Source organism: Mustela nigripes, chromosome 15 (assembly GCF_022355385.1).
Source record: "Mustela nigripes isolate SB6536 chromosome 15, MUSNIG.SB6536, whole genome shotgun sequence".
Taxonomy (NCBI): Eukaryota; Metazoa; Chordata; class Mammalia; order Carnivora; family Mustelidae; genus Mustela; species Mustela nigripes.
Window position 1 is genome coordinate 5,011,733 of NC_081571.1, and position 24,910 is coordinate 5,036,642.

General features: G+C 44.9%; 1 protein-coding gene across 4 annotated transcripts in view; it reads right to left on the reverse strand.

Moving 5' to 3' along the window:
• SPATA13 (spermatogenesis associated 13) overlaps positions 1 to 24,910 on the reverse strand; it is a 149,454-nt gene that overhangs the window by 15,648 nt on the left and 108,896 nt on the right. For 3 of the 4 annotated variants that reach the window (XM_059378085.1, XM_059378087.1, XM_059378083.1), the window contains 3 exons: positions 3,572 to 3,708; positions 1,886 to 2,065; positions 1,348 to 1,533 (listed from right to left, as the gene is read on the reverse strand). In XM_059378085.1, the coding sequence (XP_059234068.1) occupies positions 1,348 to 1,533; positions 1,886 to 2,065; positions 3,572 to 3,708 (503 nt within the window). Of the gene's footprint in view, positions 1 to 1,347; positions 1,534 to 1,885; positions 2,066 to 3,571; positions 3,709 to 17,453; positions 17,609 to 24,910 lie in introns of those variants that run through there. The other variant, XM_059378086.1, reaches the window with a different exon arrangement.

The window sequence follows — 24,910 nt, forward strand, 5'->3', positions numbered from 1 at the left end:
TGGATTAGAGTCCTATTCGTTCTCCATGTACAACACCCTAGTTGTACTATGGCTGGGGTAGGAGTTAGTGCGGTGGGAAGGAGAGGCCATAGATATGTGTAATAAGTATCCCCAAATCATCAGCCCTAATTACACAGCCTAAGCAGACTGGCTGATAAAATACATACCACTGACTATTTGGTATGAACTGTAACAGAAAGACAATAGAAGGTTCAAAACACAGGCTTTAAGGCAGACTGATCTAAGTCCTAGCCCCACCACAGTAGCTACGATATGCCTCAGTTCCCTCATCTGTAAGGGGGAGCAGGGGGCGTGGTAATAGGACAAGCTGATGAGAGTGTTTGTAGGAGTTAATCCAGGTCAAGGGACGGCACAAAGTCAAAGCCCAACAATCGTTAGCCATGACTTCTTTTCCTAAAATGGTGAATTAAAGAAACTCCTTTAACTAGACACTTATAGGGAACAAGATAGTTAGCATCAATAAGCTAAACATTGGGTGCCTGGGTGGCTCAGTCAGTTAAGTGGCTGCCTTCGGTTCAGGTCATGATCCCCAGGTCCTGGGATCATGCTCCACATGGGGCTCCCTGCTCAGTGGGAAGCCTGCTTCTCCCTCTCCCTCTACCTGCTGCTCTGCCTTCTTGTGCTCTCTATCTCCCTGTCAAATAAATAAAAAAGAAAAAAAAATTAGCTAAACATCGCTCTATCTTTATGGGGCCAGTTAATCCGATTCCAAAATAGGCATTTGTCTCACTTTAGCCTGTCTTCAGCGCTGAATGTCTGCAGCCGAGCTGAGAGTGCAGAACTCAACATTTACAGCCAGGACAGTGGAATGAGGAGATGCCAACACCAGTGCCGTGTCAGGCTCGTACAGAACCCACAGAGACAAAGACTGTCACTGGACAAGTAAAATTTATTGCCTAATAGAATGCCATGACACTGCAGAACATGGCCTTGGATATCACTAGGTAAAACCGATTTTTCTTTTTTTTTGGTCTGCATCTAAATGGCTCAGAACCTCATCTATGAGTCTGATTGTAAACAGTGACAGACCTTTATAACATCATGTGGGTTTCACTGAAAGGATGTTGCCTCCCCTGAAAGGCATTCACTCTGAATCATCTCGGGAGGTCAGTCCTCAGAGCACTAGCAGCATAGCGCCCAGAAAACCGACCACAACAGAGAGCCACTGATGCTCATGGGGGCAGACAAGCACTGAAAGAGGGCGGAGTCTATGCAGGGACCACATGGACCAAAAGGCGTGAGGAGAAGGGAGGGCTACGGAAAGGTGTATAAAATGAGCGTTTCACTGAGGACCACCTTGGGGAGTCCACAGGGTCTGGGTCTTACCTCACAGATGTCCTTGAGGTGCTTGATGTACACGCGCTCAGTGTTCATGATCTCCTGGATGACATTGGTCCTCATCTGGTGCTTGCTCTCCGAGTGTTTGTGGTGGTTCTTACCGGCATCTTCCTCATGCTCCTCGCCCTGGGTGCTGCTGGAATTCTCCGACAGCTCCTCCTGATTGACACGCAACTGCGGGCCACACAAAGGTGACAAGTGACTTGGGGGAAGGCAGTACCAGAAGCAGGCGGAAGGCCCCCCAGGGTTTCCGCTTCTCTGAGGCTGTGAGGAAGGCAGCCTGGCCCGAGGCTAAGTCTTCACGTACTCACAGAACCACAGCGGGGCCAGTGGCTCCAACCACAGCAGCAATGTTAAACAACTAGTTGACCATGGTTGAAGTGTTTCCTTCAATCCAGTCTAATTACTGAAAACTTTCATTAAACTGATTACAAACCTGGATTGAGGGGGCTCGAGCCTGACATGCCAACTCTACCACTCCCCCACAGATCGTCGTGAGAAGGGTTTGTAAGTGCCACACACTTACTCTGACAAAGCTTGCGGGGAACCAGGCCTCCTTGTCCTCATTCCGGCCCCACCACCAGTCCTTGTTAGAGGCTTCCAGGACCTGGATGACATCTCCTGCCTTGAAGCCCAGTTCCTGGTCATCCATGGTCACGTGGTCCCATAAGGCTTCTGCACAGACCACACTGCCATCGCTGATCAGCTGCAGTGGGGACAAGTGCTTAGTGCAAAACCAGGTGGAAGAAGAGCAAGGGGTACGCTGTGAGCTCTCCTGGGGGACAAGGACATCTCCTACCTCGTACATGCCATTGGCTTGCAGTCAATACTTAGCGTTTGATTGTTACACAAAACGAGTTTCCATATTCAGGAAAACAAAATCAGGTAGGCGTCTCTCATATGTTCTTAAAGGAAACCCCGAATCTACTCTTTTTTAAAGAAAGTATAAAAAATGGCTCACTCAGCCGTATGTCAGCTATTTAATGAATGTGAATAGCTGGAATATTCACCACCAAAATGGCTTCTGAGCAAACAACACGGAGCCAGGCCTCTAACGGTTGTGCGCATACTTGACTGCAAGACCCTCAGGACTTCACCTAGAACTTACTCCTCAGACTTCATTCACAGTCTGGGGTGCCTGGGTGGCTCAGTGGTTTAAGCCTCTGCCTTCGGCTCAGGTCATGATCTCAGGGTCGTGGGATCAAGCCCCACATCGGGCTCTCTGCTCAGCGGGGAGCCTTCTTCCCCCACCTTCTCTGTCTGCTTCTCTGCCTGCTTGTGGTCTCTGGCTGTCAGACTTCATTCACAGTCTGAATAAACTGTTAGTCTAACTTTATAGTCCACGGCCATTAAAGAGAACCAGCTTGATCTCCAGATTCTTAGCAGATTCCTTTAAAAAGGAAAGCACAGACACAGCTTGTCTGTCAGTCAGCCATGGGTGGGGGGGCTGCAGGTCCCCTCAGCCCCCGGGGACATTGTCACACTCTACAGTAACAGCAGGTATTACTAATGGAGATGCTAGCTCACTGAGAATGGACACTCCACAGGTTCTAACTAAGAATGCAAAAACTGGTAAGTGCCTTCTGGAAAGATTTCCATAAGAAGGGGTGAAGACACACAGAGGTGGAAAGAACACCAGATCTGTAGTGAGAAATACGTGGTTAATTTCAGCTCTGCCATTTGTGAGCAAATGATGTGGCCTCTTAGCTTCAATGTTTGTTATAATATGGGTATTAATTATAACATCTACCTCTTAGACTGGCTGTTCCGAGATAACATCATGAAGAGCATTTTGTAAGCTGAAAAGCGCTACCCGAACACCAAGCAGCAGTTGCTGCTCTTTTACTTAGAGTGATAACCAGCATAGTTATCTGGAAAATTCAGTCACATAAACTGTTCTCAGAAATGCTAGAATGTCAGAGTTCAAGGTGTTAGAATATGTTTGGTAAGAAATAATCAAGAGAGGGTGTGTGGGTGGCTCAGTCAGCTAGGCGTCCGGCTCAGGTCACACTCAGCGGTGGGGAGTCTGCTTGAGATTCTCTCCCTCTGCCCCTCTTCCCACTCGTACTCACTCACTCTTATAATAAATCTTTTTTAAAAAGAAAGAGAAAGAAAGAAAAAGAAAAGAAGCAAGAGGGCAAAGTCTGAAGTGATTCGGCACCCTGAAAACTGGGTATCAAAGATTTGCCCCTGTTGAGTGTGACTCAAGTACCTCGTTGATGGCCAGCTGCTCCCCGCCTGGCTGTAGGTATCTGGGGTTGGCCTGACACAGGTCTTCATAGCTATAGTCCTCCTCACTGCCGTTGTCATCCACTAAGGCCGCGGACTCAGTACCTCCATCTGAAGAGACTAAAAAAGAAACAGCAAGGTTTATGGTTAAAAGGACACAGGTAACAAAAAAAAAAAAAAAAATTAATGACCTTTGAGAACATACTCCTAAGGGGAAGCAATCACTTTTGTCTTACCCAGAATAAGAAATCATTAGAAAACTCCCGCAGCTCTATCGATCCAAAGGTAGCAGTTGTGCGAGGAGCCAGGGTTGAGTTTACAGTGAGCGGGAAGGAGAGCATCTCAGAGAATACTGCCGATGTTAACCCACAGCATTATTCTGTCACTTAGGATACTGAGGAAACTAAGTGTGATGTGGCTGACAATGTGTGCTCCACGGTGGACATAGAATATATAAATGCAGATCATATTTCTAAGTCCTGTGTTGGTAGTGTCCTAAGTGGAAACATGAGGCCATTCTCTCCAGTTGTCCATAAGGTGAAAAGGTTGGAATCTATAATACCGGGGTCAGGCATGACATAGGACCTTTGTCAAAGAAGGGAGAAAGATCTTTAAAGGGTGGCTGCAGCATTCTGGACTGCCCACCTTGGCATTCAGATGTCTCCTTCCGGGGACAGTGGGCTACTCTCACCAAGGCTAATTTGTCATCCAGCAGAGGGAATTATAAAGAGAAGAACACTCCTTGTGAAGAAGACGGGGAGAGCCTATGGGATAGCAGCTGGCTTGTTAAGATACTGAGATGGCTCTGGATTGAGAACAAAACGTGGCTGGATCCAAAGCACGTGGTGTATGGACACCCATCCATCCAGTGCAAGAGGAGACCTGAAAAGCAAGGTGGGGGATGCGGGGGCCTCAAGGGTCCACAGTAAGCAGTGGGTGGCTCCTTCAGCATTCTGAGTAGGAAGTAACAGGTTTTGAAGACACTGACGCTACAGAATGGGTTTCAGAGTCCCAGAGCCTGGTCTGAATTCTAGCCCTGCCCCTCTACAGACATGGGACCCAGCAACTTCCGCTCTCGGAGTTTCCTCCTCCTGTTGTACAAACTATTTTCTTTCTCTTTGGAGAATGAGGTGAGGGGATGTGTGGCAAGTTCCTCGCATCCTTGATTCATGGTTGGGACTCACTAAAAGAGGGTTTGGTGATGATGGCAGCGCATGTGGTGGGAGCCCCGCTGGAGGAGGAGGGCTCCATCACAGCAGCGGGAGGGAGGGGCTGGGGACGGACACCAGGCCCCGGAAACCCGCTGGGGAAACAGTGGGGTAGCTGGAGAGTGGTACCCAGGTGCCGCCTCAGGGGAATGGCGAGGGGAACTGAAAGTCAAGGATGCTGTCTGTGCAGGTCAAGCTGACGACAGAGCAACAGAGACGGTGAAGCCAATGATGACTTGGAAAATCCCAAAGCAAAGTCAAGGAAGCCAGTGTGGTGGGAAGGAAGAAGGCCAGTGTGAGATCGCAGTGGGAGAGTGCTGTCTGCTCTTGCCTTTTGCAAGGACTTGCAAATCTGGATTTCTAGGAACTACCATCAGGGGACAGGTCTTCTTTCTCAGCTAAGCAACTTTTTTTTTTTTTTTTAAATGAAATACTTCTATTCCTCATTTTGTACCAAGTCTTCAAACCTGACATGCCTTTTACACTTGCAGCCTATCCCATGGGGACAAGCTGCGCTGCAGGTACTCCACAGAACCGTCCAGCCCCAGGCCATGGCCCTGAGCTCGGCATACAGGGCCCCACGGCTTCCCTCTGGTCATTTCAGCCAGGCTGCTGTCGTGAACTTTTTAAAAGAAACAAACTCTGGGGGGCGCCTGGGTGGCTCAGTGGGTTGAGCCGCTGCCTTCAGCTCAGGTCATGATCTCAGGGTCCTGGGATCGAGTCCCGCATCGGGCTCTCTGCTCGGCAGGGAGCCTGCTTCCCTCTCTCTCTCTCTCTGCCTGCCTCTCCATCTACTTGTGAGTTCTCTCTGTCAAATAAATAAAAAAAATCTTTAAAAAAAAAAAAAAAAAAAAAAGAAACAAACTCTGGGAGCACCTGGTTGGATCAGTTGGTTAAGCGTCTGACTCTGGATTCTGGCTCAGGTCATGATCTCAGGATCGTGAAATCGAGCCCCACTTCAGGCTCTATGCTGGGCATGGAGCCTGCTTGGGAGTCTCTGCCTTCCTCGCCCTCTGCCCCTCCTTCCACTCCACCTGCACGCACGCTCTCTAAAAACAATTAAAAATAAAAAAAAATAAAATAAACGCAACACATTGTGTAAACTGAGCCTAGAATTCTTACACTAAAATAATGATAACTACTGAAAACGATTTGTGACAATGGGTGATGATCAACATCTTGACAATTAGTTCGAAGATCATATTATGTACGTCAGATTCTCAAGTTTTCCTTACCGTGCACAGACAGGACTACGATTAAAATGATGAATTCAAGCCAAATAAAGGAAACCAGGGAGACGCAGGGAGACAGAAGACGAGCGCCTCTTTCACAAGCCGCCTCCCACTCCTCCCTCTCAACGATGCCCAACATACCTGGTCTCCACAAGGGCGCAGGCTTTACCTATGCCTTCCTATGGCTTGGGTGCCCATCTATACTCGGGAAGCCCCTACAACCCAGCTGTAGCCTCCTCGTCTTCAAAGCCTCCCTCTTGTGAGCCCAGGTGGGGCCAGCTGCTCCACAGGCCTCCCTCCAGCTTACTTTTATGACCCTAGGTGTATGGTGAGTCACAGCCACTGATCTGAGTATCTCTGTCCCAGTTAGGATACCAGATGGTAGACCGTCTCCCCATGCATGGGACAGTGCACTGGATGTCAGGGCAGTGAGCTTGGAATCAGAGGACACCTCTGTGGTGAGGACAGAGTTCCTGGGCTCCAACCACCCTCCCTCCCGTCACATCCCCTCGCTGTTGCCAGGCTCAGTCTCATTCAGGGAAGATCAGGGTCTGTATCTGAGAGAGAAACATACAAGTAAGCTGCCTCAAAGATGAACAATGCAGGGGCGGAATGTCCCTGGAGCTGAGCACAAAGTCTAGAAGCAAATGGAAACTCTCCAGACCCCTGGCACGGCCTGGCAGACTGCAAACTTGCTGGCTGATTCACCATGGAAGAGAGGCAGTGCCTGGCTCGCGTCAATGCAGTGCCTGGTCCAGGCGAAGGGAATGCAGAGAGGTGGGGAGCGGGTAGCCAGCTCTGGGTGTGCATGTGCACACGAGTGTGCGTCTGTCCCCAGTGGGAGGCAATGGCCACACAGCAGGGCTTCTGTCTCACGCGGCTTCCCTCTGGAGTGTGATGCTGGAGGTGTGTCTGTTGCCTAATGCTGGTGGATTTGAGTGAGGCCCTGGAGAAAGGCTGCCTTGTCTGAGAAGTGTGCATGAGCTCTGTAAGAGCCTGGATACCGTGTGGTACCTGGGCCCCCTATGCTGAGGTCAGAGTGGTTGCAGGCAGAGAACATGAGGTCACTCAGCCTAGGGCACTGTCCTGGTATGTATATTGGGGTGGGGGAGAAAGTCTTGAGGAAGCAAATACAAGCTTTTTGTACACGCGTGAGTCTTTCTTATTTGCCTAGAAAAAACAAAACCCAAAACCAAAATAAATAAAAGAATACCACTAAAGCTCATTCATCTCTAACCAGAGATCCTGGAGCAGCCACTCGGCTACCGTGCCCAACAGCTACCTTGGCTAGCAGCTGGAAAGTTCAACCACTCCTGCGTAAGGAAGATGCATGCAAACGCTTTTTTAAGGAGGCCCGAAGCGGCAGGATCTGGCACAGCCTGGCACTAACGGCATTCCTTCCACCATTTTTCAGCCATGGCTACTGAGCCAAAGGAGGGAAATGCAGGAAATGAAAGGTACCTGGGCCTCCTGCCTACACCAAAGCCCTGAAAATGACACTTTTCCCTCAAAAACCCCCTGAACATCGTTTTCCAGGGAGAAGTCTTTACCATTTGATCTGGCTGTTGCCATGGAAATCAGTAAGGGGGGGGGGGGCGGTTCGGGGAAGCCAGTGGTGATAATGCACTAATTCAAAATTTACAGGAGTCTAATGAGAAAGAGATTCCATTGAAAAAAGGCTACACTTCCACAGGAGGTAGCAGGATCAAATTGTCTGGAAATCAGGACCTTCATCTACTGAATGATCTGAGTTTTCATAAACACTTAGAAAACTAGCTCTGACTGAGCTGCACCCTGAGAAAGTTTCCGAAGTGACAGTTTCCACAGTGCAGATTAATGTTCACTAATCACTGAAGAAACAAGACAGTTCTAGGGGCCAGGTGGGGTCAGCTGACTTAGTCTTCCAGTGGGTGAGTGAGGTACGGCAGAAGGCCTGCAGTGAAAGCCTAAGCAGTGTGGAGCACAAACACTTGGGCAAATACCCTAGCTTTACAGACTGTCTAGCTAGATGACCTTGGCACCTTCCACTTTTCCTCTCCCAACCTCAGTTTTCCAGTCTGTAAAATGGGAGTAAGTGTACACGTTTTCTCTATTCAGAGGTCATTCTTTTTCTTCTACCGCAGACATGCCACACCCAGCTCATCAGTAAGTCCTGACTTTCCCTTGAGAATGAGTCCAGAATCTGGCCTGTTCTCACTGCTCTCTCACCTCTCCGGGCAGGTCACTCCAGCAGCCCCTCTCCCTGTGATTCTCCCCGCCCCACCCACCACAAACACACTCTGCACTTCCCAGCCCTGTCACTCGGCTCTGGTTCTGATGGCTGCTCGATCCCTAGGCCGGGCTCTCCCTTGGGTGGGGGAGCGCTGTTTCCTGTGCCTGATACCCTCCCACAAGCAAAGGAGACTCAGGCCAAGTCCTTCCCTGACTGGCCCCTTCAAAACCACCCCTCTCTCCACCCCTGCTCTTTTTTCTTCATTCATTTTTCTCCATAGCATCTCTGATCATCTAATATAATTTGTGTGCTGTTTCTCCAACTAAAATGCAAACTACATAAAGGCAGTGATTTTGTCTGCTTTGTTCTTAACTGCATTTCTAGTCCCTGGACCACTGCCTGGCAGGATGGAAATACAACCAACACAGTCCAAGAAGAGCAGGGCTCTTGGTCAGACAAACTTGGCTTCAAATAACCGTGCTGCATAAAAATGGTTTTTGGTGTTTTGTTAGTAGTTTGAGTCCTTGGTCAAGTTTCTTTTTCAATCTTTCACCTGCCAAACTGTCAAAGACAGACAGTAGTAGTCATTTGTAAATCCTCAACAAGTCATTTACGGTTACATGACTGTGAACTTCCAGTGAAACAATACATAAAAGCACTCTGAAGAAACTGAAAAACATTACAGAAAGGCAAGATGATTTCCCTGGGCATCCCAATGCACCAGGCCTAGAGCTGCTATTTTGCGTAACTCGGCTCATGTATCCCTCAGGGCAGTTGCTATGCGGTAGAGACTGATGGTTTCCCCATCTTCCAGAGGAGTAAACTGACACCCCAGGAGGGCACGGCGTGTGTGGCAGGGGTCAAGCCCGTGTCATCAGCTCCTCCTCACTGGCATGGCTGCCTCTACCAGGTCTACCCTTGTAATCAGTGATAAGACAAAAACGACTGGACACCCCAATCTTAGTACTTGTACAGCATTCTGAAGCGAAGCAGTGCCCACCCATCCCCTGCTCAACTCGCCTCCCTTTTCTTCCGACTCCGGATCCCAGCTCCCAACTATGTCTGCGATGATCTGATTTTCCATATTATCCGTTTCCCTTCACAATTTTAAAGTCTGTGCTCAGTTGACGACTCCTTGTATTTCTGTCCTATAGTTTATACACATTTTATGGAGTTGGGGTTTTCCAGTCTGCCGTCTGGATGGGAGGGATTTTAGCGCTGCAGTCTGAGGCTGCCTCTGGGCAAACACACTGTCCTTACACGTATGTTTCCCTTCTGAGCCCGGAACTTCTTTAGAGAAGGGACAGGGTCTGTTTTTGTATCCCTGGCACCTCACCTAAAACCTGGCAGAGAGAAGGCACTCAAAACCTTGTTTTTTAACTGAACTGCAAATTGCTGATGAGTAAACTAAGGTTCCAAGAACTTAAACTATTTAATGGGGCTACACAATGCTGGGTCTGAGGCCGATGTCATGGTGGTCTTCCTGCTTGCCGTACCTACCTGGCTCCCTGCCAGCCATCCTATAGCTCACTTTTACGGTAAACTGGTTTTCTGTCTGTACCTTTTCTTTCTTTCTCTTTTTAAGTACAGTTGATAGATGATGTTACTTAAGTTGGAGGTGCGCCATACAGTAATTTGACAACACTGCTTTTTTTGCAAGTGGAGGTCCCATCTGTTCCCATAGGATGCTATTACAATGTCATAGATTATTTTCCATTTGCTGTGTCTTTTATTCTTGAGACTTATCCAAGGTGAACCTCTTAAAACAAAAGTTTCATCATTTTCACTACAAACTATATAGTAGCTATCCACAGCATTCTGACAATTCTCCTGCAGCAGTTCAAGGCCCTCTGCAATCTGACCCCACTCCACCTAGCAGATCTTCCTTCCCACCATGTGCCAAAGCCCACAGTCACCTCTAATGGGCAGGCCTCTGCACAAAGAGCAGGTCTGTGCCACTGGCCATGTGGACCACACGCTTCTTCATGCCACCTCATCACTCCCTCACTAAATAAGTGTGATCTCATTTAATTTAATGGACTCAAAACCTTCAACTATAGATCAAGGTCAGTCAATGTGACTTTTTCTCTGGGAGTATTTTACATGATGTGGAGCTATGATAAATTCTCAAAATGTACTTTAGCAAAATTAAGAGAAATGAATATATCCTAATAATAAAAAGAATACATTTAGGGGCACCCGGGTGGCTCAGTGGGTTAAGCGCCTGCCTTCGGCTCAGGTGGGATCCCAGGTTCCTAGGATCGAGCCCCACATCAGGTTCCCTGCTTAGCAGGGAGCCTGCTTCTCCCTCTCCCTCTGTCTGCCACTCTGCCTACTTGTGCTTTCTTTCTCTCAGTCAAGTAAATAAGTAAAATCTTAAAAAAAAAAAAAAAAAAAAAAAAAAAGAATAAATTTAATTTCTTCCTTCCTTCCCTCCTATTGTGGTTTAAAAAAACCAAAAACACACAGAATTAATTAACCATCTTAGCCATATTTAAGTGTACACTTCAATAGTGTTGCGTATTCGCATGGTTGGGAACAGATCAGATCTCCAGAACTTTTCATCTTCCAAAACAGAAACCTGATACTAATTTTCCCTCCTTCCTACCCCCTTCCTTGGCAGCCACCTTCCTACTTTCTGTTTCTGTGATTTTAACTACTTGAGATACTTTAAGTGGGATCATACAGCATTCGTCCTTTTGTGACCGGCTTATTTCAGTTAGCATCATGTCCTCGGGGTTCATCTGTGTCGCGTGTTGTTGGAATTTCCTTCCTTTTAAAGGCGGAATAACAGTCCACTGTACGTATACACTGTTTTCTAGATCCATTCATCTGTGGATGTGCCTGGGTTGTTCCCCGCTCTTGGCCATTGTGAGTACTGCTGCAGGGAACATGGCTGTCCAAGATCTCTCTGAGATCCTGCTTGTGATTCTTTGAGATGTATACCCAGAAGTGGGACTGCTGGATTACATGGTAAATCTATTTTAACTTTTTAAGGAACTTCCAAACTGTTTTCTACCAGCCGCCCCACTATATATGCTCACCAACAATGCATAGGGTTCTGATTTCCCCACATCCTCACCAAATGTATTTCTTTTGTTGAACACATAGGCGTGGAAAAGCCTTTTTTTTTTTTTTTTTTTTTGGAAAATCCATTTTTGAAAACAATCTTGGAAACATGGAGCAAAGATTGTTCTGGGTTAAAATCATTTTTAAAATCCCCCAAAGCCCTATATATACAATAAAATGAAAGCAGATACAGTGTGTTCTCTTTCCACAGAACTTATTTTTTTTTTAAGATTTTATTTATTTATTTGACAGAGAGCGATCACAAGTAGGCAGACAGAGAGACAGAGAGAGAGAGAGGGAAGCAGACTCCCTGCTGAGCAGAGAGCCCGATGCGGGACTCAATCCCAGGACCCTGAGATCATGACCTGAGCCGAAGGCAGAGGTTTAACCCACTGAGCCACCCAGGTGCCCCTCCACAGAACTTCTTAAAGCTGCACTCAAGCCCAGTGAGACAACCTCTACCATCTAAAAGCTCTGTACACTGATTTTTAGCACATACCTCTGGCTCGGACCAATTATGAAACAACACACCTTTTTCCATAGAGTAAATATACAGAAATACTCTAAATCTGTATACAATGAATTTTTAAGGTGTCTGTTGAATTGTCACCACGTCCTTCTGGAAAGGCTGTTGTTCCCTCGCACACCCCCCCCACCAGGGCGCTGCTCTTGGGATACCTTCTTCCTGTGGCACCCCCTACCTCTGTCCCTTCTATAGTCATACCTTCAGATTCAGCTCTGAATTCTCCTTTCCCCCCTGGATCCCTGCTCACTTCCTGAATGAACTGGTCGCCTCCCCAGGCCACAGCTGCCATCCGAGCATGACTCCCCAGGCCAGTCGCAGCCTGACCTGATGCGGCTTTAGGAACAACTGGAGAGAGCCACACATCCCATAGAGATCAGACTATTTTTAAGTCAGCAGGACCACTGCAAACACAATTAGACATAATACAACCAGAGATGACCTGAGGTGTGTGTGTGTTTTTTTTTTAAAGGCCAACAATAAACAGCTTCCACATTCCAAAGGAAAACATTCCTCAGGGAAGCAACAGACATTCTTCTGTCTGGACTTATATTTTGCATTGGTGAAGGGATAAAACCTGCCCACAGACTCCAAAGGTGAATTTTTATGACAGGAAATATCAAACATCACCAACAATGGAAAGTCTTATTTTATAACATGTGCCAAAGGATAAGGACTTCCTATAGGAGTCTGATTTATGCACACAGAAAACAGGCCCATGTCCTGGTGGGATTCTTTCTCAGGACACATAACACGTCTCTTTCCCGTTTGGCTTATTTCTGCATGTTGAAGGGCTTTTGAGCAGAGTTATAGAACTTCAAAAGCACCGGCCTGGGAGTCTAGAGACCTCAGTGTGGGTCCAAGCAAGGCCATGCAGAAAGAGACCCTGAGCTCACAGAGTCTTCGCTTTCTCATTTGCAACCAAGAAAAATGGTGCCTCTCTCACGTGTCTCACGCCTCTGTGGGCAGGGTTGGTAACAGGATGCATGTGGAAATGTTCTGTTAAATAAAAGGAAGGTAACCGGGCACCTGGGTGGCTCAGTCGTTAAGCATCTGCCTTCAGTTCAGGTCGTAATATCGTAATATCGAGCTCCCTGCTCAGTGGGGAGCCTGCTTCTCCCTCTCCCGCTCCCCTGTGCTTGTGTTCCCTCTCTCGGTCATAAATAAATAAAGTCTTAAAAAAAAAAGAAAGAAAGAAAGAAAGAAAGGTAAGAACAAACACAGTGGGCTTCCCAGTCAGCCACTTGACGTGAAGGTCAGCCGGATGTCAGCTGTTGTCACGACGTGCCTCACCCCAGCACCGACTACCTACCAAGCAGCCCTCTTCCCGCGGCTGGGGCAGCTCCTCTGAGGGGACTTCCCCTCAAAAACCTGGCTGATTGCAGGGGAATTCCTACACTTAGAATAATCTGTTCAAAACACACATTTTAGGAAACCTCCTGCTGGTCACTCAGACTTCCTCAGGTTTGAGATAAGCCCATCTTGCTTCCCATCTTAAGAACGGAAATAGCAAACACAGCGGAGAGAGGCAGTCCAGCAGCTTGGGCTCAGGACCCTCAGCAGCTCTCACAGAGCCGCTGCTTTAGGCGCTGAAACCCTGACCACCCAGAGCCACTCTCAAGCCACGGAGATGCACACAAAGGGGACAACCCCAGTTCCAGGGGGCTGACTTCCGTGTCAAAACTCAGGACACTACTTCCTCTTCAGTTGTTCCCACGCATCCAGCGCCAATGGCACCCAATCGCTTGGGGAATGTTCAGAATCAAGATTCCTGCCTTATGCTGGACCACGGAACCAAGTGCTCAAGGACAGTGGGGAGTTTGCTGAGAATCCATTTTCAAAAGCACCCCAAGGGATTCTGATGCCTGGCTAACTGTGGGAACCATGGGACTTTAAGGCCAAACTTACTTAAGCCACCTGCACGGATCTGTTCTAGGATGGATGGGTTCTGTTGCCTGTCCACGCAGCAAGTCACAATTTGGAGAGCAACGTACCCTGATCTCATTGGTGAAAACCTCTGCTCTTGCTACTTTGTACCACTGAATGTTCCTTATATCAACAAAAAGAGCAGAATCCCTCTGTCCATGCTAATCTCTCCACATGGAGCAACATTCTCATCCAAAGAGCAGATCAAATTCTGCTTCATTGACTTTGAGGCAGCTTGGCTCCCACTTTTGGTGATGGGTTCCATGACTTTCTGGTTCTCCTCCCTGTTATTCCCTGGCCCCCTGCAGCAACAATCTCGGTCTCTGATGTTCTAGAAGCATGGTAGGGCTTAAAATACTCATCAAATTTATATTGTATATATTTTGTATATATATTATATAAATTTTAGCTGTTTATAATATTCTGGCTAGCTATTCATGTGCCTATCTCTTTATATATTGTATATATTGTATATATATAGTATATATTGTATATTGTATATATTTTATTGTATATATTGTAAAATAAAATATATTGTATATATTGTATATATTTTAGCTGTTTATAATATTCTGGCTGTCTGTTCATGTACCTATCTCTTTATATCTGTCCCCACCCCTCTCCCAGAGTAAAGAACTTCCTTAGGGAAAGAAACATGCTTACTAGTCAGTGTCACTTGATTGGGTGAAAGGCTTGAATGAACAACTTTCATATCTGGAATTTAAAATGTTACCATCACATAAGTCACTATTATGTCTAATCTAGACTTGAAAACCATTTCCCAGAAATAGTATTTTTGAGCCTTTTAAACATAGGAACAATAGGATCAAAAATGGTCCTAGATATGGACATGCCAGTCTTCGCTGATAACCTTTTATAATGTTTATGGATCTTTTGAAAATAATTCTCCCAGGATACAGCTTTCTATCTGGATTCAACTTAGGGCCACTGCAGACTTCTGCTGCCCAGAGTGGTTGGTGATGGGAGTAAGTTACATCACAACTGAGCTTCATTTACACAAAACCCCGGACAGTGGGTTTTGTTTCTACAAATGGTTTAATGAATTTTGTTTTAAATTACCTATGAATCATCTTCCCTCTTCTCAATTTAAGGCCAAAAACTTGCCCTAGAGTTGGGTCATATATATACTCTGTATCATTAAGAAAAGAGTCTGCTTGAGCTCTTCTGTCAAATGGGTATTCAGAGCCCTCAGATATCAGGATTTGGTATCCCCCAAACAATACCCCTGAGATCTCCCCTCTACTCTCTCCTGGAAGCACAGCGGCTGGAGAGACCTCAGCTTCCTCCTGCTCTGGAAGCTTGCCCTCCATCCTGTGTCCAATTCAGACATGGGATTCAGGCTCTGGGTTTCTTAGTGTCCTGCCACGAACCCTCAGGTTTTACCTTTGGCTTGTCCCTTGGCATCCTCTTAACAAGCTGCTGTTCTTCCTTGGGTTTCTGGTTCTGACCCTGACCCTGACCCTGTCCCCCACACGGACACATGTGGGTTTGTCCAGGGCTCCTCCTCGTCACTTGGTTACACCCTTGACGACTCTCTGGGCTGGATATAACCACCCCTCGCTGCACAAATCCTGAGCAGGAACCTATCTGGTTTCACCAAATCCCCGAAATGAACTCTTAGTGTGTACCAGGCACTGCGCTAAACACTTAATATAAATCATCCCAGTCAAGCCTCGTAAGCATCTTGGAATTATTACTGTCTGTTTATAGAAGAGGAAATTGTGACTCAAAGAGGTTAAGTAACTGCTCCTAAGTGGTGGAGCTGGAATTCAAACACAGGTCTGTCTGGCTCCAAAACAAGCCTGCTACACACCTGCCTCAGTCCTGCCCTCTACTTAGCTCACAGGGACAGGACCACAGTCTGATGGGGCCCATCCTCCCCGGGGCCCACGCTCCCCTTGCCTGTCCCTGGCTGGAGCTTCCTCCAGACAGAAGGGCCATCAGGCTGTGCCTCAGGTTCCCCCAGCCCCCCCCTGCTCCCCGCGCAATCAGGGTGCTCAAATAAAATAGAACCCACAATTTAGCAAACTCATTATCTTATGATGGCATATCATTTAAAGTTGAGTAAATACTGTGTTTGCTGTCACTTCCATTATACACACACACGCACACACACACACACACACAGTGAGTATAGCAGTATATGAAAAAGTCTTTGGAACACAATGAACCAGAAAACATTCAGAGCCGGAAGAGAAGATTCCTACAGAACTAGCCTTCCCAGTTAAAGAGAGTTCCTTCCTTTCCTTTCCAGCCAGACTCATCAAAGGAGCAGAGCCACCTGTGGGGGCAGGGCAGGAGCAGGGGAGCCCTCCTGGAACACAGGAGGGGAGGCGAGTGCAAAGCCTTGCACAGAAGATTCTGCCATGCTTAGTCTCTTGCTACGTCCAGAGCATTCCACTCACAGCCAGAGGCTGGGTCAGGCCTTCCCTCGGCCTTTGCAGAGTGTGGGAAGAAAGACTGGGAATCTTGCCCAGGGAGTGGAGGAATGCTGAGAGGAGGAGCAGCAGGACAGTGGGGGGCTCCCAGCACTGCCCGCCCGGCCGCCTCTGCTCTCCCACGCGCTGGCGTGGCTGGCTCGGCTGCAATAAACACCCAGATCCACCCAATGGTGCTCAGGAGGAGTGGGGCACCCAGCACCCCTCTGGTCTCCATCCCAGCCTCATCTGGTCTGCAACGACAACAGGCTCATGGTACCCAGTTACTGAAGTGGGCCCTCACAGCCACTCGGGAGGCAGGTCTGTGCTCTGAAGGCATTTATCAGGGAGCAACTTTTTAGTGGAATGGGAGTACACGCTGCTCTTGTTTTCTCAATCTGCCAGACACAGAAGCCATAACCACATCCCCGTCTGCTCCCGGCCAGCACAGAACACCAACCAAGACAAGAAAGAAGCACAAACTCTAACCGTACTGTACTGCCCCAGTGAGGCCCAAGGCAGCCTTCAAGCTGTCAGCTGCAATTCTCATTCATTTCAGTCTGAGTTACTGGCTTGGATTGAAAGCAAAAACAGAGACAAGACTGTTAAAAAGCATCCTATTGTATCCACATTGTAGCAGTTGGCTAAGATTCTTCCCGTGAAGTGCCTGCTTTCTTACTCTTTTTAACGAATACATGCATCACAGTCTATATAACTTCCTAAGGGGGGGAGCATCACATTTCCTTCACATTTAAATAGGAACTATCTTAGTGGACACCACTCACAGAAATACTGAAAAATAAGGGGGAGGACAGTGCCGCAACCAAATACGGGACAATACCACTTTTGAAAACAGTAAACAGTCTTTTTCAGAAACCAGTTGAGAGCCTTCCATACCCCAGATTAGCAAGGAACATTTTTATATACAGCCCAACAATAAACTCTTGTATACAAGAATTTCATGTAACAGAAGTAAACACCAGCACAGTAAAAACCAGATCCATAACTCACACAGGATGCTTACTTCTTATTTTCTATTTCACACTAACAGCTATACCATAATCAAAGCCAATTTCCTTGATTTACTACATCCACAACTAAAAGTACCCTCAGAATGCTGCACTAGGATGAATGAGCTTTCACAGACACACTTACACTGGCAAGCAGCAGCAAAGAGAAAGCACCAAAATTTGGAAGTAAACGGAGTATAATTAGCAATAGTGCCACAATATAATAATTCATTCTGTGCACACATACCCATGTGAAGGCTTTCCAGACTCCAGAATCTTGCTATCTCCCCTCTGGCTACCATCCTTCTCTTTGAAAAACAGCCACGTTCAGAGCAGGACTGGGGTGTGACTGAGCATCACGGAGAATCACACAGGCTCTCTCAGCTACGGAAACTGCAGAAATCGCTTATTCACTGCTTTGACGCTGTGTGCACTCCCGGCCAGAGCGTGCTTAGAGGCTGACAACTCGCTCACTGCTCAGAGCCGCTAGGGTTAGCGGCTCCAGACGTCCCAGGGATGTCAGAGAGGAAATTCTAAACTCAAGCAAAGCCTCCTGGTATCAAACCCAAACACACTCACAAGCGTATCAGGTGTGGTCAAGAGCCTTCGACAAAAGTGGGAGAAATGCGTTTGCTGCTTTTAATTACAATCCCAAAGGCTGAGTTAGACTTTTAGAGAGCTTTTAAAAAGGTATTTATTTCATGGGGGAAAAAGCAGAGAGGTCGCGGAGTTCAAAGATGGAGTTAGGATTTCATGACAAAAATCTGAGTTATGTTAATTGTAAATTTATGAAATCACCTTAAAGGATTTTGTTCAAATATATATATGTGTGTATATATATTACTTTCACTCTACTATGTGGAAGTAATATGTCTATCTTTCATTATATAAACTGTGTATCGCCTATAATGAAAAGAATTGCTGTTTTTCAAAGTTTCTCTCTAGACGACATACAGGTCATTTATTTCCTCCATACTCTTCACTATTTTCCAAGTTATGTCAATGAGCAAGTCTTTCTTTTACACTGTGAAACAATGATCTTTAACAAACTACACTTGCTTCAATTTCTTCATGACAGGAAGACATTACTTTTTGACTTTATGAGCAAGACATAACATATGCAAAGTAGCGATCACCTGGTGATCCCTTAATAAACAGTGGTTAAAACAGTAACAGTACCAGTTAACAAATGCGTGTTTTACACTGGTGGGACCCAGTGAACCTGGGTACAATATCTGCTCTACCCAACTGCTTAGGAAAAGTTTCTACGTCTCTAGGGAATCTTGGTTTCTGGTCTATAGAATGGGTATGACTGGGGCACCAACAACCCTGTGAGGGTTACTGAGAACATACCAAAAAGTATTTAGAACAATACTGGCACTTGGTTAGAGATTAATAAACATCACCAATCATGCTGCCTAAACTTCAAAAGACCCAAGGTCAGCAAAACAGTGCTGGTTCTCATAAAACTCACACCATGTACTTATTAGGCAAAACTGCCTAATCAATTATATTGCCCATGCTGACTATGCAAGTGGTTGTAGACTGTTCTTAAGTATTTGTAGCTATTTCTACTGACTTCCTGTATCCCACCTTTCAATCCAGCTGAAGAGTCTTCTGGAGAACTCATAGCTTTAATAACCCACAACAAAGGTGAAATGGAGTGAACACACACACACACACAATCACACTCACAACACCACATCAGCTTCAAATTTTGCCTTTGCAAGTGTTTTTTTTTTTTTTTAATGATTTAAGAAAGTCAAAGTTTTTAAATGATTAGTAAAATAGCTCATTCAAAAGGGGCCTATCTCTTCTTTTAAAAGGTGGGACTAAACTAAATTATGGACTCAAAAGCTTCCTTGAAATTGTTTTTCAGAACAGTCTCTCTCCATAAGGTCAAGTTTCCTATATGCCACAGGGCATACGAGTTGCACAGTACGGTCCATGCAAAAAGTCTACCTCATGAAACGTGCAAGTATACATTAGCAGCCACAGGTTCCCATAAACCCAAATGACCTCTGTGCAACACTGTTTACCATAGAATTTCCCAACTTTATTGGGTCGCAGAACTCTTTTATTCTAGTAACACATATTACTACCCACAAAGAAAGTGTGTTAGGGCCTTGGTACTCTGGGTGTGGTCCACGGACACACAGCACTGGCACGACCCGGCAGCTTATTAGAAGTGAAGACTCTGGGTCCCCACCCACATTATGTGGAATCAGAACGTGCGTTTTAACAAGGTCAGAGGCATTCAAATACACATTTGGGTTCGGGAAGTATTATTCTAGGCAATTCAAGAAACTCATTCCTCTGAGGCAATATCGTGATGGCTAGTGTGCCTTTTAAAAATCAATTCAGAAACTAATGAAGACCATGGAATGTGAATGGATAGATACGGTTTTAGTTAGAAGAAAGAGGTGAAATCCTAAACATTGAGATAAAGAGCAGTGAGAAGTTGGAATTAATTCTGATGGGTATCCGTTCTAAGTTTAAATTCCAGCAGGAGGCAAATAAAATTCAGAGTGTTTTCATTTTCTTAAATTTGGGGTTTGTGGGGCGCCTGGGTGGCTCAGTGGTTAAAGCCTCTGCTTTCGGCTCAGGTCATGGTCCAAGGGATCCCTGGGATCCAGCCCCGCATAGGGCTCTCTGCTCAGCAGGAGGCCTGCTTCTCTTCCTCTCTCTCTCTCTGCCTGCCTCTCTGCCTACTTGTGTTCTCTGTCTGTCAAATAAATAAATAAAATCTTTAAAAAAAAAAAAAATTGGGGGTTCGTCTGTTTGCTTTGTTGGTTGGATAAAATTGCAAGTTGTCAAAAAGAAAAAGATCTCTTTGCCACATTTCCTTGGTATTGTCCTAAGAGTTTGTTTGCTCACTTTTGCCTTTCACCGGCAGCTGGTACACAGGATAGCTCTTACATCCCAAGGACTTCTCCAAATCCAGAGATAGGGTCAAGGCACTACACTGAGATCCCTGGGAGTTTAGGGTCTTAAATCAAAGGCATTTACTAAGTAAACCTACTTTACTGCACACCCAAAATGAAACAAAGATAAAAAGAAGGAAAAAGGTAAACAAACAAAGACTGTGTTTAAATGAGGCATCTTATCAAAGGATACTGATGATACTGACTCAACAACGCCTCTAAGATATTTTTGGAAGAAGTAATACCGAGGTTTGACGTACAGCTTAGTTTTTTTTTTTCTTCTTCTTTTTTTTTAGTGATTAAAGCCTATATTTACAAGATCAATAAGACTACTACAACAAAGACCTTAAGCATAGTTGAAAAAAGTCTTAAACTCCACCCCCACCCCAACACACACATTAATCTATTCTCCTTGGATAAGACACCACTACATTACATGGTCAGGACTGGGAATTACAAACATTGATTACTGGCAACCCTGAAAGAATTAAGTAAGGGATCAGTCCCTCAGGGGAGGAGAGAAATTCAAATTATATCCTAATATCAAATATTTAGAAATCAGTGAAAATAAAATAAAAGTTGAAAACACGTGGAATGTTATGAGATTTTTTCTTATACAGATATAGAAATTAAAGTGATTTTTCAGCGAAGTGGTCCTAAGACCCATACATATTTACACACACCTATATGGAAAGGAAATGCCATAAAACAACTGGGGTAAGTTAGCAGAGATACCTCAGACTCAAACCAGTGGTCATGTCTACTTCTCCAGGACTGTTTCTTGAGATCGACTAGGTGGTCATTAAGGTTCCATTTAGCTCTGAATTTGAGATCTTCTTATTTTAAATACAATATGGCATAGATTTTCTTATATGACCACCTTCTGCTTTGTACAGAAAGAATACCAGCACTGGTTTTCTGCTCAAAGTTTCCCAGCTGCTGCAGCTTCTTCACCAAAGCAGCAACCTTTTCTGCATGGTGGAAAGGTGTCGTTAGCCTAGGAATATCCTAGCAACTTTATGTCCCCACTAGGTTTAGATACGGCCCCAGTACCAAGACAGGCACAAGACAGGAGAAGGCCCAGAGGATAGAGCAACACTATTCTTCAGCACAATATTGTCAGCTTTAGAAAATGGGCTCAAGGTTGAGTACAGGAACAGAGAAATCCCTACATCTGGCTGGACTGAGCTACAGTACAAAGTCCCATTTGAGCAACGACTAACCAGAATCAAGAGTAAGAGAGAAAGAAAGAGCTCACACAGTAGGAGGGACAGTCTCCTGTTGATGTGGGACTCAATCCCAAGACCCTGGAATTATGACCTGAGCCAAAGGCAGATGCTTCACCGACTAGCCCACCCAGGCGCCCCCGCAGCATGTGTTCTGTTGTACACTCTCTTGCTCTTCTCTTGTACTGATGGGGCCGCAGTTCCTAAAGCTGGAATGGGGCATTCTTTAACAGGAACTAATTTGCTACATTTGCTATCAGTTATTCAAACCAATGCTCCCTTGTCCACTAGCACAAATAACTAAGTATCCAGAGCATTCCCTTTATTCTGAATGATTAAAAACAAGACATATTATATATCTATAGACCAGTTATGCTCTTTTCCAGGGAAATATAAGAAAATATAACCAATTTCTGAAACTTGTATACATTATGTCTTCATTCAACATAATACGTAACGTAACATTTTCTAGAACATACTGATCTAGCTGTAGACGCTATTTCAATATGCTGCCTGCTCATGTACGGATGGCTAAGGCAGGCTCAATCAGGCCTTCCTGAAACATGCCTCAGCAGCCAGGCTCCTCACCACAGAAGGGGAGGACCCTGTCACACAGAGCACACAGGAAATGGAGCCCAAGTTATAAGAAGCTGCTGGGTGAGAACCACCCAGTGCAAACTTAAAGACACAGAGGATGTAAACGTGCCTCTCTGTGTCTTCAAAGCTACTCCTTTTCAACCTGTGGTAACGCAGACCTGAACATACAAGGTGATGGAAAATTTTCTCCGTGGCAAATAACCCTCCCGTTTGCCCTTACCCCATGCCCCAACCTCTCCAAAAAAGACATTCCTCCCGAGTACTGTTTATCATAATGTTTAGACTTCAGAAACAAATAAAAACTGCCCTTTAAAAGAAAAGGTACGGTCTTCATTTTACGACCTTGTTTCTCCCATCTTCTGTAAACACCATGTGTTGTTTTTTTTTTCCCCCATCCTTCCGGGCCTAGTACGTATTTCAAATCTGTTCTGTATTTATGTATTTGTCTTTACATCCTTAAGACTGAGCAGGTTTCAAACATAACAAGAGCCAAGTAGGTATTGGATGAATTTCCCTTTCTTCTTTTGTTTAATTTAAGGGCATGGTCTTAAAAGCCAAACACACAGGTACACTTCTGTGCACATAAAAATAATCATTTTGCGTTTTGTTCCACCTTCCACCTGGAAGACAGACGGTGGAATGGAAGCAGTCTAGGTTCCAGCTCAGCCTGATCTGGTCTCCATGCCAGCTACGCTACTTACAACTGAAATCCTGCCTAACGGAGTGAGGAAAAGGGTCTGAGTAGTTTTAAGCCTGGTTGGATTCATCTCTGAGAACAACATGGACAGAGTACAAGCACTGTGTGGTTGTTTGCGACATGTTTAGATCTCTTGGCTCTCCTTCAGGGACTTGTAATAATCTCTCCTCTACTATGAAAATCCAGTTTCTGAAACTTGCATTGGACCCAGGATATTTGAATGACTTTTTGCTATTTTTAATCTAGAAAGATTGAAGAAATCCAAGTTTTAGAACTGAGCATGTCTAAACCATTAAAATGATAACAATTTCAACAGTTTGCTGGAAAAAGGTAGAAAACTTTTTTTTAAGAGAGACTAAAACATTATATTCCTTTTAAAAAAAAAAAATCCCAATTCTAGGCAGTGATTAAGGCATGAAATACCAGCGTAGATAAAACTCCTAATGGAGCTAACAGCATCTCTGAAACTTGCAGGCACTACGGTTCAAGGCACTGATGTCCGATGTCCATGTTTGTAATACTTGTTCTTGTATACGGAATAATTTCTAAATTTCTCTGACTGTGGAATCCGCACGGTCTCACAACATGGTCAGGACTGATTTTAACATACTCAGTGTTAGCAGGCAGGAAAACATTCTTCCTGCAAGTACGTGCCTAAAGACAAGTGAACTGAGTCATCCTGTTTCACAAATAAATACAAGCACTGCCCAGTATCCCCTTGGTAATAAAGTATAAAAGCGGGACAGGGAAAGGAAAAGAGAACTAGACCAGACTCATGACATCCACACGGGGCAACCAAAACTCGCTGTCACCAATCCTTCAACCTGCTTTCCCAAGAACTGTTACCATCACTGTCAGTAGGTGCTAAGTAAGCAAGATCAGATTTTGTATTTTCTCTGATTCATTACTGAAAGAAAACTTTTGAAAAGCAGCCACAGAAAGAGATAATCCAAACAATAAGAGATCAGACAAAAAGGTTTTACAGTTACTTCAAGGCATCACATATGCCTTAATACTGGCTATTGTGTTTCTTTTTCTCTTTTGCTTTAACAAAAAAACTTGGTAGAGTCTCTAAAGTGATACGGAGTCTCTAAAGTGATACTTTGGAACATCCTTAGACAATGCCTAAAATCTCGGTCAATATACTCAACATAAAAATATTATTTCTCTTAAAATGTATTTTAAATTTGCTTAACCTACATTTGGATAATAATTAAACAGAATATTGTTCCATACAGACTCCTAGTTCTCTAGGACTTTACTCATTCGATTAAGTGACTTGTCTGAGGTTAAACTGCTGGTTAGCACAGTTAAATAAGTAACTCAACTCCGGCTGGAAACATGGCCCACTGGTTCTCAGTACTTGTCCCCTGTGTAAGGAATACATCCTTCTGGTTCTTTGCAGGAATGACAGCTTGTATTTGCTACACATTTACTGTGCACCATGTCATCCTCACACATCGGAGGGGTATGGAACAAAGGAGGAGCTTAAGACTCTGAGGTTAAGGTCACATAGCCAGTCAACAGGATTAGGATTCAATTCTGTTTTCTTTCCTTTTTTTTTTTTTTTTTTAAAGATTTTATTTATTTCACAGAGAGAGAGATCACAAGTAGGCAGAGAGGCAGGCAGAGAGAGAGGAGAAGTAAGTTCCCTGCTGAGTAGAAAGCACGATGGCGATGTGGGGCTCGATCCCAGGACCCTGAGACCATGACCTGTGCCGAAGGCAGAGGTTTAACCCACTGAGCCACCCATGAGCCCCTCAATTCTGTTTTTTGACCCAAAGATCTGTCAATGAGAAAATTAACTTCCATAACAGTAAACTAGAATAACAAATTAGAAATAGTATCAACAACAGCAAACTAAGGCAAGGGAAAAAAATGTATTTTCTTTGTTTTGACCAAGTAAAGGAATAAATCTAAAGTGTTTTAATAAATTTATTGACTTCATCACACAACTTTTCCAAAAAATTGCTTCAGTAATTTCTTACAACTTGTTTAATTAAAAAATCAAGAGTTAAAACGGCATAAAGTTTTCAGGCCTCCACCTCTTTTATCTTGGGGTATTATTTCATAACCATAAATCAAGGAATGGAACTTTCTGATGCATACTTAATATTACTATTTCTTTCAAAAAAATTCAGTAAAAATAAATGCAGACCCATCTGTATCCATGAGCTTTCAGGTACTATAAAGCCAAATTAATTTTTTTAATAAGCTAGCAAGACAAGTTTTTTAATTAGCCCTAACATTTCAAGGAAAT